Raw genomic sequence first — 16,707 nt, forward strand, 5'->3', positions numbered from 1 at the left:
CAACTGCCAGAGATTTCGAGAGTTCAGATTTTGACTGCTGTTTCGCTCCTCAGAAAGCCTGCGGTTGATGGGTCAATTGAAGCTTTCAGGACTGCAATCAATTGATTTGTGTTGGTTAAGGGGATCGAGCAAGGATAAATAGGGTTTCAGCATTGATCAGCCACATTTTATTAAAGCGTAGAAAAGGCTGTAGCGGTTAGATAGTCTCCTTTTGTTTTTCGTTTTCCTAAACTAATATGCTTGGCAACTTGTAATGAATTTTAATTTTAATGTACTGCCACCTCACTGTTTCTCAATTCAGTTCTCCCACTTGCCCTCATATTGTTTCAACAGCAGAGTACAATTAGCGAACAGTCCTGTGGGCTCTGTTACTATCTCTGATTTTTCTCCCTGTACATCTGTCCAATCAATGATTTGTGTCCAGGGAATGCAGATGAAAATGTATCCAGATGCAGTCTGTCTTACTGGAACACCTAAAAGAGTGCTCATGACTTTGGCTTCACTTTTGTGGTTCCATTCAGCGGCGGTCCACTTGCAAAACTGATGTGTCGGGGATAAGGAATCTAGTCCACTGACTTGATTTTAGAAGTTGCAACTAATGAGCCTGAAGTTCATCAGATCAGAATTACTTCAGGGTGAATTATTCAGCCACTTAAATCAACTGACACCTTTCCCACCCTTAATGGAGCATAAATCTAGAATTAATTTCTCTGTGTGATGCCGTGCAAATCCACTTTCATGCACCATCACACATGACAGCTGCCTTCTGAGTAAAGCTAAACACGAGCAAACAATGAACAAAAATAAATTAGAAGTCAATGAACAATAAACGTTTATTGATCAGTTCAGAACTCTTCAGAACAGTGGCAGTATCAAACGTGAAAGGCGATTTATTATGAAGTAGATAGCCATGTCACATGTCAACGATAAAGGAGGCAAAGGAACATATGATGGCAGACTAGATCATTCAGCCCTTCAAACCTGATGCTTTGCTCATTTAGATCACAACCAATCTGTACTTCATTTACTCCCCTTTCATCTATATCCCTCGACATCCTTACTGATCAAACGTCTATGCATCTGTCTTTTTGGGCGGGAAGAAATTGCAGATTTTCCCTCCTGATTTCAATTCTAAATTCCCTGTCTAAACTTAAGATTATGCCCCCTTGTCTTTGATTCATCAACCACATCTTCTCTCTACGAAGCTTCGTACACTTTAACCAAAGGAAATGTTCTTATCAGTGGATTTCCTGTGCTGTAGTTCGATGCTAATGTTGAAGACTTGCCACAGTTTTGCAGAATCTACAGTCCTTGATCAGCTTGTCATTTTCAATGCCTCAGCTCTGGCTAACTGACTGACTGTGTCCACAATACCAAAGGTTCGGACTCATGTGTCCCTTTTAATGCCCTTCCCAATGTAAGCACCATCTTACTTTACTAACATCATAAGCTGTGTAAGAGAGTCTACCAGTAAATTAAGGCTTCTTCCGTATGCTGTTTCAAGATCAGTTGCTTCTAACTTCTTGTTCAAGCTGCTTTTCACAGGTGCATAAAGAATGTGTGCGAGCAGCTTGAAAACCATAACCTACATCTCCATAAACACATAGCCATTGCAGTATGGGCATTCTATTGTTAAGGGCTGTTATCTAGGCCCTCTTGAAATTCCCCATATTCCCCTGTACCCTCCATGTCAAGCTTTAACATTTCAATTCCCATTCATCTATCCTGTAGAGAACCCTGAATGCTATGATAACAGAATGTGTGAAAATGATTTTTGTTTTTAGAAAATGTCATTCATTCGAAGCTTTCTATTTTCCTAAAAATAAAACCTGCATTCCGTACAGCTGTTGTGACGGTTTGATCATCTGCACCTTCTAAAGTCATAATAGCAGAAACTATAAGCACTTACTGTGTTTGAGGACTCTGGGGCTATACTTGATGGGATTCAGAAGGATGAGGGGGGATCGGACTGCAACTGACAGAATACTGAAAGGCTTGGACAGAGTGGATATTTCCATTGGTAGGAGAGACTAAGACCCAAGGGCACAGCCTTAGAACACAAAGAACAAAGAAACGTTACAGCCCAGGAATAGGCCCTCCGGCCCTCCAAGCCTGTGCTGATCCAAATCCACTGTCTAAACCTATCGCTTAATTCCTAAGGATCTGTATCCCTCTGCTCCCCACCTACTCATGCAAATGTCCAGATGCACCTTAAATATCTGCCTCTACCACCTCTGCTGGCAATGCATTCCAGGCACCTACCATCCTCTGTGTAAAGTACTTGCCATGTGTATCCCCCTTAAACTTTCCTACTCTCACCTTGAACGTGTGACTTCTTGTTATTAAATCCCTCATCCTAGGAAAAAGGTTCTCTCTATCCAACCTGTCTATAACCTTCATGATTTTATAGACCTCAATCAGGTTCCCCCTCAATATCCTTTTCTCTAATGAGAAAAATCTTAACCTACTCAACCTCTCTTCATAGCTAGCACCTTCCATCCCAGGCAACATCCAAGTAAACCTTTTTTGCACTCTCTCCAAAGCGTCCACATCCTTATGATAATGTGGCGACCAGAACTGTACACAGTATTCTAAATGCAGTCAAATCATAGTCTTGTATAATTTTAAAATGACCTGCCAGCTCTTATACTCAATAACCGGTCCAATGAAGGCAAGCGTACCAAATGCCTTCTTGACCAATATATCCACCTGTGCAGCCACCTTCAGGGTACAATGGACCTGAACTCCCAGGTCTCTCTGCTCATCAACTTCCCAAGGCTCTTCTGTTTACAGTACAGAGTAAAGGGATGACTCTTTAGAATGAAGATAAGAAGAAACTCGTATAGCCAGAAAATGATGAATCTGTGGAATTCATTGCCACAGAAGGCTGTAGCAACCAAGTCATTGAGTATATTCAAAATACAGATAGATTCTTGATTATCAAATGGATCAAAAATTATGGGGAGAAAGCGGGAGAATGGGATTGAAAAACATTATCAGCCATGATTGAATGGCAGAACAGTTTCGATGGACTGACTGGCCTAATTTCTGCTCCTATATCTTATGGTCGTAATACCTCATTGTATGTGTAAATATACACTATACAATTTGTGGTATATATTGCAGAGTCAGTGCTGTCAATCAAGCAATTTAGTCTCTGGGGTGTAGCTCTCTCAACATTCTATTGGCTCTCAGATAATCAAATCAAATAGAATATCCTTTATTATCACATATACTCAAGTACAGAAGTACAAGAGTACAGTGAAAAGTTTAAATCAAACTTCATTTTACATGCTTAGCTAGGTTCATCAGTTCTGCACAGTGTGTACAAGGGTTGAATGTCAGTGTAAGTATCATAGGCTGCTATGCAGGGTTTTATGAAAATCTAATCGGCAGACACAGGCTATAATACCTTGGGCCCTTTCTGCCTCATTATCTGATTTGCAAAGCGAAGGCAAAAAATTCTTTGCGTGTGTAGTGCTACATGTGCAGGGTGAAGAAGTGCAGATGCTACACATCTAATAGGGAACATACCCTGGAAGAATGGCTGATATTTCCAACTGAAACTGTGGGCATTAGGCAGAACCATGGCCTGAAATTAGGCGCAAATAATTTCGGACATTAAATACTAATCCATGTTATGAACAAATTTCAGCTTGGTAATTCCTCAGTTAACAGAGTGTACAAGCTGAATTTCTTGATATAATCTTGAATAATAAGCTTGATGACAGGATGCAGACTTGGGCATTAACTGACCTTGAAAGAAGCTGCTCCACTTTACTAACACCTTCCACCCTGACCTCAAATTTACATGGATCATCTCAGACTCCTCCCTCCCCTTCCTAGACCTCTCCATTTCTATCTCGTGCAACCAAATCAACACAGACATTTACTATAAACCGACCGACTCCCACAGCTACCTAGACTACACCTCCTCCCACCCTGCCCCCTGTAAGAATGCCATCCCATATTCCCAATTCCTTCGTCTCCACCGCATCTGCTCCCAGGAGGACCAGTTCCAATACCGATCAACCCAGATGGCCTCCTTCTTCAAAGACCGCAATTTCCCCTCAGACGTGATTGACGATGCTCTCCACCGCATCTCCTCCACTTCCCGCTCCTCCGCCCTTGAGCCCCGCTCATCCAATTGCTACCAGGACAGAACCCCACTGGCCCTCACCTACCACCCCACCAACCTCCATATACATCATATCATCCGTCATCATTTCCGCCACCTCCAAACGGACCCCACCACCAGGGATATATTTCCCTCCCCTCGCCTATCAGCGTTCTCTCCGTGACTCCCTCGTCAGTTCCACTATGCCACCATTTTTAATGTCATCTGCAAACTTACTAACCATGCCTTCTATATTCTCATTCAAGTCATTTATATAAATGGCAAACAAAAGAGGACCAGAACCAATCCCTGTGTGAACACCAGGTCACAGGCCTTCAGTCCAAAATACAACCGCCCATCATTACTCTCTGTCTCCTGCCATTAAGCCCATTTTGTATCCAAATGGCAAGATCACCCTGAATCCCATATGATCTAACTTTACTAACTAGTCCACCGTGTGAAACGTTGTCAAAGGCTTTAGTAAAATCCACGTAGACAACATCTACCACTCTGTCCTCTTGAATCTTCTTGGTTACTTCCTTAAAAGTTGTGAGACAAGATTTCCCTTGCTCAAAACCATGCTGACTATTCCTAATCATTCCTTGCCTCTCCAAATGCATATTAATCTTACCTTTCAGAATCACCTCCTTTAGCTTACCCATCACTGAAATCAGACTCCGAGGCCTACAGTTCCCAGGCTTCTCCTTATATCCCTACCAATCAAAGACACAACATTAGCCACTCACTTGGCATCTCACCTGTAGGTATAGATGATACAAATATTTCTGCAAGGGATCCCATAATTTCCATTCTAACGCCCCACAGTGTCATGGGATACACTAGATCAGGTCCAGAAGTCGTATCAACTTTTATATTTTCTAAGACTTCCAGCACTTCCTCTTCTTTAATGTGAACTGTTTTCAAAACATCAACATTTATCTCCCCATGTTCTGTAGCCCCCATTTCTTTCTCCCAAGTAAATACTAACACAAAATATTCACTTAGTACCCCTCCCACCTCCTGAGGTTCAGCACAAAGATGAAGTCTTTAATCTTTAAGGGCCCTACTCTCTCTCTCTCCAGTTGCTCTCTTTGCTCTTAATGTGCTGGCAGAATCTCTTTGGATTATCCTTTACCTTATCTGCCAGGGCTATCTCATATTTCCTCTTTGCATTCCTGATCTTCCTCTTTAAGAATGCCCCTACAGTCTTTATGTAGTTCAAGATATACAGTTGCCTGTATCTAATATATGATTCTTTTCTTAATTCTTTATTCATCCATTATTCCCTATGTTTTGTATTCTGATGCAACAGGAACAGGTCATGTAATCAGATAGGGGCAGTGTGAGGCCATATCGTCCTGGTGAAGACTACTGACACCAGCTGCTCAAACAAGAGCTGATTCTTTTTAAAAACACAAATAAGATGTCTGCCAAAACTGCAGCCACACTAATGCAAGTAACCTTATACAGACAAGAAGAGTCTGGCTGTTCTGTTTATCCAGACAAGACAGAATGTGCACCAAGTTTCATAGCTATAAAATAAAAGAACAGATTGCACATTTAATCACTTTGCTCACATCAACCTTTTCGGTGGATCTCAAGAGAGGTATCACAAGTCGCCTTTTCACATTACAGGAGGGTAATTTTCAAGCATGAAAATTAGCATTCATAACATTTATATTCCATTCATTTGAGATGGTGATGGACTGAAGTGAATGAAACTGGGGATGCATTCAAGTGAGCTCATAGGCTACTCCAGGCGATTCCTTCATCCAGATACATTCAGGGATGTTGTGCATTTCATAGCCTCTGATGACCACAGAACCTTCCCAGAATAAGTTAATACATACCAGTCCCATGCAGAATGCCACTCTGTTCTATGGCTTTTAAGAAAGGAAGCAGTTCTATGTGTGTCTGTGTGGTTAAGATGCCAGAGGGCAGGGTAGGGTTCAAATGTACAATGTCACGAAGGGGCTGAGGAAGCGATGTATTGTTTCGGGTAGGTCAGGGAGGATGGGAGAAATCCGTTCCAGTGACACAGAGAAGGGTGGGTGTCAGGTCATGGGTAGCTACATACTGGGTACAGTATGGGGGTCGGGGGTTAGAATCTCAAGGGTGGGCAGGGACTGAGGTAGATCATTCCTAGGTGGACGAAGAGTGTGTCCAGTGTGGGGATGGAAACCGATTGGGTTTGGAGCGCATAAATGGGAGGGGGTGTCACAGAAGGAAGGAGCCAGCTCAGAGCTGAAAGTGTGAGTGGGGCTGAGGGAATGGGGAGTGGGTCAGGAGCAAGTGAAGGAGAGAATGGCTCCCGTGGATGTAGGGGTCTCTTATCTGGATTCAAGGAAGGGCAGGAGCTGGCTTCCAGGGTTGAAGGCCAGGTCAGATGCAGAGTGGGCCAAGAGGATCAGATCCAGAGCAGGCAAATAGATTGGGTGCAGAGTGGGCAAATAGATTGGGTCCAGAGCAGGCAAGTAGATTGGATCCAGAATGGGGAAGTGGCTTAGATCCAGAGCAGGGATGTGGATCATATCCAGAGCAGTAGACTAATTGGTGAAATTAGATTATATGGGGTGAAAGACCCTGAGTTTTTAGTTTCCTGCCACTTTAACATGCCACCTTGTTCCCTGGCCAACATATCTCATGCTTATTGTAGTGCACCAGCACAACATGGAAGAGCAGCTCTTTTTCCACTTGGGAATTCAACAATTGGAACTCCATAGCGAATTCAATAACTTTCTCCCATGTCCTTACCCCAATCTCCACACCCTAGGCCTTGTTATCACATGGCCTGCTATTACACACAACCCATTGTTAGCCACTAACCATCCCCATAAACAGCTATTCACCCTCCTAGCTGGATCGTTATCCACTCCCTTGTCTGTCCAACTGTTGTTCTCTCTCTTTGGGCTCTATCCCCCTATTGTTTACTCCTTACCCTCTCGCTCCACCCTATTCTCTGCATTAATACCGACATTCTCCAAGCTACCATCAGTTCTGAGGAAGGGTCATGTGACTCAAAACATTAACTCTAATTTCACTCCACAGATGCTGCCAGACCTGCTGAGATTTTCCAACAGTTTCTGTTTTTGTTTCAGATTACGTGGGATTCAGAGTGAGCTTGCCAATTGGATACAAAATTGGCTTAATGGTCAGATTCAGAGGGTGGTGGCGGGATGTTGACTCTGGAATGGAAGCCTGTTCCCAGCAGTGTTCCACAGGGATTGGTCCTGGGTTCACTTTTGTTTGTCATTTATATAAATGATTTAGATAAGAATATAGAAGGCATGGTTTGTAAGTTTGCATATGACACCAAAATCGGTGGTATAATGGACAGTGAAGAAGGCTATCTAAGATTACAAAGAGATCTTGATCAGAGGGTCCTTGGGCTGAAGAGTGGTTGATGGAGTTTAATTTGGATAAATGCGAGTTATTGCATTTTGGTAAAACAAATAAGGGCAGGACTAAAACAATTAGGGCCTTGGGTAGTATTATAGATCAGAGAGACCTCAGGGTTCAGGTACATAATTCCTTGAAGGGAACGGGTTACAATGTTTCAATGACATTTTGATAAGTCCATGAATAAGAAACATTTGGAGGGATATGGGCCAAGCACAGGCAGGTGGGAATAATTTAGTTTGGGATTATGGTTGGCATGGACTGGTTAGATAGAAGAGTCTTGTTTCCATGCTGTATGACTCTATGACCTATCATGCTTCATGTGCTTGTGCTATCGACAGCCCCTAACCCAGTCAGGTCCAATGACTTGTTCCTAACTCTATAACTTTGTACCTGCCTTTATTGGCTTATAAAACATTTTTGCTGCCTGTGCCACTTTACATAATCTCTCTACTGCCCAAATCAGATTGAATTACTTCATTGTGAGCCATATCACATTGACCAACCTCACCCTGCCTGTATCACATCGACCAACCTCCACTTGCCTGTATCACATTGAACAACCTCACCCTGCCTGTAACACATTGACTAACCTCACCCTGCCTGTAACACATTGACCAACCTTACCCTGCCTATATCACATTGACCAACCTCACCCTGCCTGTAATAGAATGATCAACCTCACCCTACCTATATCATATTGACCAACCTCTTGCTGCCTGTAACACATTGACCAACCTCACCCTGCCTGTAATAGAATGACCAACCTCCCCCTACCTATATCACATTGACCAACCGCACCCTGCCTGTAACACATTGACCAACCTCAACCTGCCCTGTATCACATTTACCAACCTCCCCCTGCCTGTAACACTTTGACCAACCTCACCCTGCCTGTAACACATTGACCAACCTCAACCTGCCTGTAACATATTGACCAACCGCACCCTGCCTGTAACACATTGACCAACCTCACCCTGGCTGTATCACATTGACCAACCTCCCCCTGCCTGTATCACATTGACCAACCTCACCCTGGCTGTATCACTTCTTTCAACCTCACCCTACCTGTAACATATTGAACAGCCTCACCCTGCTTGTGTAACATTGACCAACCTCACCATGCCTGTATCACATTGACCAACCTCCCCCTACCTATATCACATTGACCAACAACGCCCTGCATGTATCACATTGACCAACCTCACCCTGGCTTTATCACTTCTTTCAATCTCACCCGACCTGTAACATATTGCACAACCTCACCCTGCATGTGTCACATTGACCAACCTCACCATGCATGTATCGCAGCATCTGTATCATGTTGTTTAACATCACCCTGGTTGTATCACATTACCAACTCTTTCCCTGCCATGTATGCTTGTGTTGTGTGGTTTAAAGTTTGGTTCTAGTTCAGTATGTTCTATACACCTGTTGGGGCAAATTTTCTGCTACCAGGTAGTGATTATTCCAGCGTAGTTGGAGTTGCACAAGGGCACCTGCAATATTCCCATCTTAGCGCACCCTGGACAATTCCTCTATGTTGAGAACCTCCGAAAGACTCCATCGAAACAATCCTAATACCAGATCTTTTGCCCTCCCCAGGCTTTGACCTGATCCCCTCAGGACCCTGTCCAATCTCTTAACCAACCCAGGTTATATCAAAACAGAGTTAAAAATCACACAACACCAGATTATAGTCTAATGGGTTTATTTGGAAGCATTAGCTTTTGGAGTGCTGCTTCCAAATAAACCTGTTGGACTATAACCTGGTATTGTGTGTTTTTAACTTTGTACACCCCAGTCCAACACCGGCGTCTCCAAATAGTGAAAACATTGGAGGCAGATGTATTTCAGGGTTGAACTAAACATACCATAAGGACAAGTGCATAAAGAAGTTACGTAGACAATGTGGACCAAAGTGGGAGTTGGTTGTCAGAATTACGATGAATCAGACCCACAGAAGAAGCAAGTGGAAGCGCAGAGATTATGGCACTATCAAGTGGCAGTGATACTGCACAGCATGCATCAAAGGTTTTATCGGATCAAGCCATGGCTTGGGACAAGCAATGATAGAGAAGCTACAGTACAGTGTGAACAGAGCTGAAGTCTTTCATCACTATTTGACAATTTTGTTGGTAGGGGATGGAGCTACATAAAATACAGAACTGTGATGCATCCAGCAGGGACCAGAAAATTGTATAAAAAGAGATTCAAAATTCGACTCGGTAGGAGCTTTGCTTTCTGATCTGCCCAAATATATGGATAATCCTGAAAGTTCCCTGCAGAGATGGTTTCAATCATAACAGTAGATATGTAATATTCTGTAAGAAATGTGACAACAATGAATATTTTGCGGTAAGAATAATTGAAGTGAACTCTCAGCTAGATTTCTCTCACCTTCGAAATCTGTTCAAATAATCAGGAAAGAAGTAGTTCACTATTTTATGTCTGAGTTTGATAGTGGGTAATTAAGATGCTGTATTGGAATGTTACTGGCCACATTTTGGGTACCTTAGAGACAGACGGAATAATCAGAATAGATTGGATTTTGCTTTTGTGAGAATTGTGCAGATTAATCATGACCTTGTTCAAGATTGCATTCCAAGACTCGTGGAATATCAAGTTTAGATTAGATTCCCTACAGTATGGAAACAGGCCCTTCGGCCCAACAAGTCCAACACCAACCCTCTGAAGAGTAACTCACCCAGACCCGTTTCCCTACCCTGTATTTACTCCTACCTAATGCACCATGCTTTTTAGCATGGCCAATTCACCTAACCTGCACATCTTTGGATTGTGGGAGGAAACCGAAGCACCTGGAGGAAACCCACGCAGACACGGGGAGAATGTGCAAACTCCACACAGAGTTACCCGAGACAGGAATTGAACCTTGGTCCCTGGCACTGTGAGACAGCAGTGATAACCACTGAGCCACCCTAAAGCAAATTTTCACACCAGATGGGACTTGAACTCACAATCCCTGGCTCAGGAGGCCAGCACCTTATCCATTAGGTCACTGGGGCACTTTTATTTTGTTGCCATTTATTTTTGTGATGCTTTAAATCTGGTGCCCTGTGAAGCCATCACGATAATGCTCGAGAGTTTCTGAGATCACTGCAGTATTTGATGAGCTTTTCATGGTTTGAGCAATCAATGATATAGGTGAGGCAAGGTTGGCCAAGTCATCAAACCTGTCTGACAGCGTTGTCAATGCTTTGTTGAATCAGGTTACGAAGGGACACTGGATCATTTGGGATTATATTCACTGGAGGTGAGCAGAATGAAGGCACATTGTGTAGACACCTTTCAAATTCTCACAGGACTAGGCAGGGTAAACGCAGAAAAGATGTTTTCAAGGACAATGGAGTCCAGAACCAGGCAGCCACAGTCTAAAGATGCTAAGGCCATTTCGAACTGAGGTGAGGAGACATTTCTTCACCCATTGAGTTGTGAGCCTGTGGAATTCTCCACCACAGAAAGCAGGTGAGGCCAAAATGTTGAAAGTTTTCAAGAAGGAGTTAGATATAGTCCATGGAGCTAAAGGGATCCAAGTGGGAGAATGCAGGAACTGGATACTGAGTTGGGACAATCAGCCATTATTGCATTGAATGGCAGAATGCTTCAAAGAGCTCAATAGCCTTCTTTTCTATGTTTGGGATATCAGTGGAGCTTAACTAACAACTCTGAGTGAATGAAACGGGAATGGTGGAGGACGGTGGTGTGTGAACGGGGAAAAGTAAAGGGGAGATATGGGATGGATGCCTCCGAAGGCCAGGGTGACCTCCAAAGCCATTGCCCTCTGCACCCTCCTGCCTGACACCAGCTTGCCCAGCCTTGCTACCTACCTGACTTGGGCATCGCCTTGCCATAGATAAATAAAAAGGAGTGGTGGGGTTGGGGGATGCTGGGGTGAGACCTTTTACCAACGGTCCCAATAGAGCAGGCAGGTCACTCAGTGCCTCTACTGCGCACGAAATGGGAGACACTTGCATTTTAAGAACACCTACCAATCTTCAAATATGCTGATGATGGGGCTGTAACATTTGTAACTTGGAAGCATTTTTGCGTACTGACTGCTGCCATCTCAATTGCCTCCAAGAGCACTATCCACTCTGTCCATGAAAGCCAGACTGAAAGCCCTGTTGACTGACAAACTGCAGGATATTATCAAGTATAGTGATTTTGAATCTATTCAGGGGATGTGAGTGAAATTGGCAAGGCTGTATTTACTGTCTAGCTATAATACCGTTCATAATGGGTGGCTTACTTTGCCATTTCACTGGCCATTAATTGTCAGATTTTCACAATTTTGGGATTTTTGCCCAGGTGGTCAGTAGATTTTGTCTTAATTTGCACTTGATTCAACTTTGAGCACAGCACGTCAAAGATCTTCCCCAAGCTCAGAAACCACAGGGCAAAAATTTTATTACTTGTCACTTTTCTCTCAGGTGTTGTACAAGTAATCCAGCAAGTATTCGAAATGGGCCTTGTAATCTGACATGATGGACTGTAATTTCCAGCAAAAGTATATCTAATTCTGTCCATCATTTAGCGAATTTGCCTTGACGTGTTTAGGCTGGATTCTGTTTGCTGCATGAGAAGCAAGGTTTCCTTTAGGCAGCACTGAAGTTCTCACATAGCACAAATACGAGTCAGTCACTTTAAAATTTCTATCCAGTTTTTCTCCAGTTAAATTTCTCTTTCAGCGTTCTTCCTGTGGTGCTCACTGCCACTGTCTCCAGCTGCCTTCTGATAGCACAGGTTTGTCCATTTGTTGTTGTTGTTTGGCCCAGGAATTCTTGGTCATCCTTGGTCTTTTTGCACAGGGAGAATTTGATGTCCCCCACAATTTAGCAGTGCACAGCAAAAGAAAGTTGGGTGGAACTTTAGTGATATGTTGTGAATTGATAATGGTGTAGCAAAGGGAGCCAGGTAGATGAGACCAGTGTGAAAAGGAGAAGCAAGTCAGACTGAAGGATTGTGAAATTAACGCAGCAAGGATTGAAAGGAAATTCTGGTTTAAAGTCAATGTGTTCAATGGTACATTAGGTAGGGAAAGAGAATGAAGAATTGGAAAGTAAGGTTTGGTTATAAAAGAGAAAAGAAAGAAAACTTAGTTTTTAACAGTCTTAAAATCTCCAACTACAATTAAAGACCTAAAGGAATGAGGTTTCAGGTTTGTAATTGTTGATATTTGAGGTTGTTTTGCAATAATTTATAATTACCACGTCAGTAAGAAGATACACGGACTGAAAAGTCTTATCTTTATGTAATTCACATCTACCAAACAAACATGGCAATTACACAGCTTGCAATACCTTTCAAAGGGGAATCGATTAACAAGCTGATCATTTTTCAAACTCACCTCGGACAGCAAGTTTTGATTTCCATGTACCGTGAATGTTGGCATTATTTTGGTAGTAGATTGACTGCAGGCTGGCGTGTGTTAAAAGTACTACAAAATTTGATTTCCTTTCTCCCTGGTTATCATATAGTCTCTGTCTAAAGGCAGAATAGTCCTGAAGATTATTATCATCATCTATGTACATTTCCAACTTTATTTACTTCATTTCTATTTCTCCAGGTGATTTCCAGTTTGCAATTGCGTCAGATGATAATTCAGAGTTTTGGCTCAGTTCTGATGAAAGTCCTGCAAACGCCAGACTCCTGATGCACGTAGGCAAGGTACAGAATTCTAATTGGGTCTCACTTATCTTGTTTGACAGACATTTGGGGCTTTTCATTGCTGCGGAACTGAAACATCATCTTGTGTGATCAGACCAATTTTATTTTGTTGATGGGTGTGATCTGTGTGTCCACATTCTAAGCATGAAAACGGAATTCCTTCATATTCTAGTCAATGTCATATCCTGTTATGCAGGTTTCTTTTAAAACACTTGACTCATTACTCTTCTCTTAGGAGACATCTACTGTAAGGTGTTAATGAGCCTTATCATACCATTTTAAAACCGTTCATATCAGTCGTGCATATTGAACACTGACCATCCATGTTTGCTGTAAAGTTACCTGCCACTGACGTTTTTCATCTTGCACTCACCGGGAGAGATACGGGGGTGTCAAATTTTAGAGGGAGCAACAATTTCTATTGAGTAAGAAAATGGGAATATCTGGTTTGCAAATTGATTTGATTGGTCAAGGTGTTGCTTGGGGGAATGCACCAGAAAACTCTTGCTCCCACCCCCCCACACACACCAATGCTTTGTTTCATTCAATAAGAGGCACAATATCTGCACGTATTCCTTTTTTCTGTTGTGGACAGGAAATTACATATGAAAATATATAGCCACAGAATTGAGCCTCTTTGCAATCCTGACTGTTGAACTGAAACAAGAGGGTAGTGTAATTCCTAGCACACTTGGGATTGTTTGGCAAGTGTTCTTTTAATTGTGCAAGCTAATATGGCTTCTTTTTAAAATTTATCATTTGTAGTCTCTCACCTACCTTCACAGCTGGACCATGTTAGTAAAATGACTAACTCTTCCCATGCTTATCTTTCAGCTGGGAACAGAATGGGCTGCTCCAGGCGAGTTTACCAAGTTCAGATCCCAAGTCTCCAATCCAGTCCAGTAAGCACTTTATTCCATTTGTAAAGCCTAATGAACACTGTAATTAAATCACAATGAACAAAGCTTAGGATCGAAAGGTTAATTGCTGGTGCCCTGTAACATGGCCCATGACAGTATTTTAACGGAATAGATCTGCCCGTGGCCTAGCACCCCCCTTCAAAGGTAAGTTGGACCCAAACTAAGAGGCTTTCAAAGAAGCAGTGTTAATAGGGAGGGCTAAACTGACACATGGTGGGTCTGCTGACTCCCAGTGAATAGATATCCTATCCTCAAGAGTTTGACCAACAGTGCTAGTGGTCCCAATAGCTCAGATCATTGTAGTGGGCACTGCTGGGACTGTCAGAAGACACATGTAAAGTGTGATTTTGACCAGAGAAAGGTAGATTCTGATTTGACGACGAGGAGAGATTGGAGAGCTTGGGGAGGGGTAAATAGTGGGGGCCAGATATTGGAGAGCAGATGGCAAGGAATGAAGTTTGTTGGGTGGGGGGGAGGGGTGTGGGGAGATGGTTCAGGTGACTTCTTGGGGTGATGCCACATCTCATTGATGTGCCCCCTTCTTTACCCCTCCTTTGGGGTGGTGTCCCTCCCTTTGAACCAAGTGGCCTTGGGTTCAAGTCCCAGAGGTGTGTAATAACATGTCTAAACATGTTGATTAGAAAAATACCTACAAAAAAAACCTCTTTAAAAATCATGTTTGTAATCTGGCCTAGCTGCAGTTGGCCAAATATATCATGACAATGTCAGCAGTTTAATTGTCAATTGATTTAAAAGAACTCAGTAGAACGAAGAACAGGCAGCCTAATGGGGGATTTACCCATGTTATGGCTGCCAGGTTGTGGATGGATGGGGAGGATATGGGCAGGGCACCCATCACATTGTATGTGCTCGCCTGCTAGAAACATACCCTGTGAAGGGGCATTGAGAGGGGGTTAGTAACGTCCAACCTCCTGGTTAAATTGTTTCTATGCCACATGCCATTGATTGACATATGGCTCTGTGGGTCTTGCAAAGAGGCAGCAGCAGCCTCTGTCGAACTCTACAGCTGCAGGTCAGACTCCCAATCTCACTACACGAATCAGACTGTAGTGAGACCAAAGGTCAGCTTTCCCTTGGATTAGTGATCCTAGGAGCATTCAGAGGCTTAAAGCTCTTGTGCTCAGCAGTGGTGTGGGGAAGTGCAGCCCATTTGCAAAGAACACTATGTGGGCCAGGCCACAGCGCAGAAATGCCAGGAAGGTTACGAGAGTGATTCATGCATAGAAAGGTGAAGGACTTCAGCAGCAAGGACTGAGGGTTTCCTGTCCCTTGACGAGGCCTTGAGTGCTTTTGATCAAAGTGCCAAGACCCCGAGAGGTGACAAGCTGTCCTTGGCATTTCAGCTGTGATGCGCACTGCATGGCAACAGGGTCACCCACTGCTGGGTTTACATCAGGGACAACAGGAAGTATGTCTTTAAGTCTTGCTTAACTGGTGGCAGAGTGGACATGGGCAGAAAGCTAGGTCAGGTATGCTCCAGCTCCATCCCAACTGAACTCCTACCTCCAACCTCACCATCAGCATGAGATGCAGATTCTACCCGTTATTACTCAGCGAGGTGACTATTTTTGATGGCGTCCAAGTGAGAGGTGGTGGACATACACAGAGTATGAATGTTAGCCGAATGGGAACTTGAAGGGACAGAGGTATTTTCCTGTTAATAAAGACGAGATCATTAAGAATTTGGTTTTATCAATGCGACTGTTGATTCAGCAGATGCATGAATGAAGCAATAAAGACTTGAATTATCTAGTTAATAATGAAATATTTATGGGTGGGCGCATTTAAGATTTGTGGTTCCTAATGCTAATATTTTGGAAAAAAATAATCTGACGTTTCCACCTAAATATTTGTGTGTAATCCGCTCAGTGACAGTAGTTTAGGTAGTGTATAGGAACATATCAGCAATCGGTTTGGATAAATTTTACAGCTGGGTTTCCAAAATGTCTACCTGCTACAGAAACCAAAGGAAATGACGTCATTTTGGTTTAGTGGCAAACCTTTTTCCACTTACACTTTTACAATATTTTAATAGCAGAGGGTGTATTCTGTTGTGTGCTGTGAGCTTATTAGCTAGGCAGTACATTGTAGTATATGCCGCTCACGGCATGCCTCAGTCTGTATGCACCACATTCATTCATTTTTATCATTTATCTGTCAGCCTTTTGACCTTGTCTTGAAGTTTGAGTTATTTTGTATCTGAATGTGAGGCAGGTTCACTTTCATAGATCATGGAGTCATACAGTCTTGCAGTGCATTTCCAATCTAACTAGCTCCTCTCTCTCTCTCTCTCGCCTCTGGTTTATTTGGAAACATTTACTTGCTGCAATAAGAACTCCAAAACCATTTCAAGCTCTGATAATCCTTTCCTCCTGGCTCTTTAACAATGCGGATTGCTCGTGTGCAAACCTTGCTCGCAAATAATCCTGACTAAGGCACAGAAAGCCAAATTGGGCTCGCTGACTTGAGGAAATATTCTGTCAGCCAGCTGAAGTCAGACTGTCTTGCTATTAAATTCTCGTGTGCTGAAGGCATGTACAAGAGTCGGCTTGGAGATCGTAA

The 16,707-nt window shown here is 43.0% G+C and overlaps 1 protein-coding gene across 5 annotated transcripts in view; it reads left to right on the plus strand.

The window, feature by feature from the left end:
- The window catches only part of LOC140493483 (N-acetyl-beta-glucosaminyl-glycoprotein 4-beta-N-acetylgalactosaminyltransferase 1-like), a 687,601-nt gene that overhangs the window by 403,996 nt on the left and 266,898 nt on the right, over positions 1 to 16,707 (plus strand). For all 5 annotated transcript variants that reach the window (XM_072591967.1, XM_072591965.1, XM_072591968.1 and 2 more), the window contains 2 exons: positions 13,104 to 13,204; positions 14,039 to 14,106. In XM_072591967.1, the coding sequence (XP_072448068.1) occupies positions 13,104 to 13,204; positions 14,039 to 14,106 (169 nt within the window). The remainder of the gene's footprint in view (positions 1 to 13,103; positions 13,205 to 14,038; positions 14,107 to 16,707) is intronic.

Source organism: Chiloscyllium punctatum, chromosome 22, assembly GCF_047496795.1.
Source record: "Chiloscyllium punctatum isolate Juve2018m chromosome 22, sChiPun1.3, whole genome shotgun sequence".
Classification (NCBI taxonomy): Eukaryota; Metazoa; Chordata; class Chondrichthyes; order Orectolobiformes; family Hemiscylliidae; genus Chiloscyllium; species Chiloscyllium punctatum.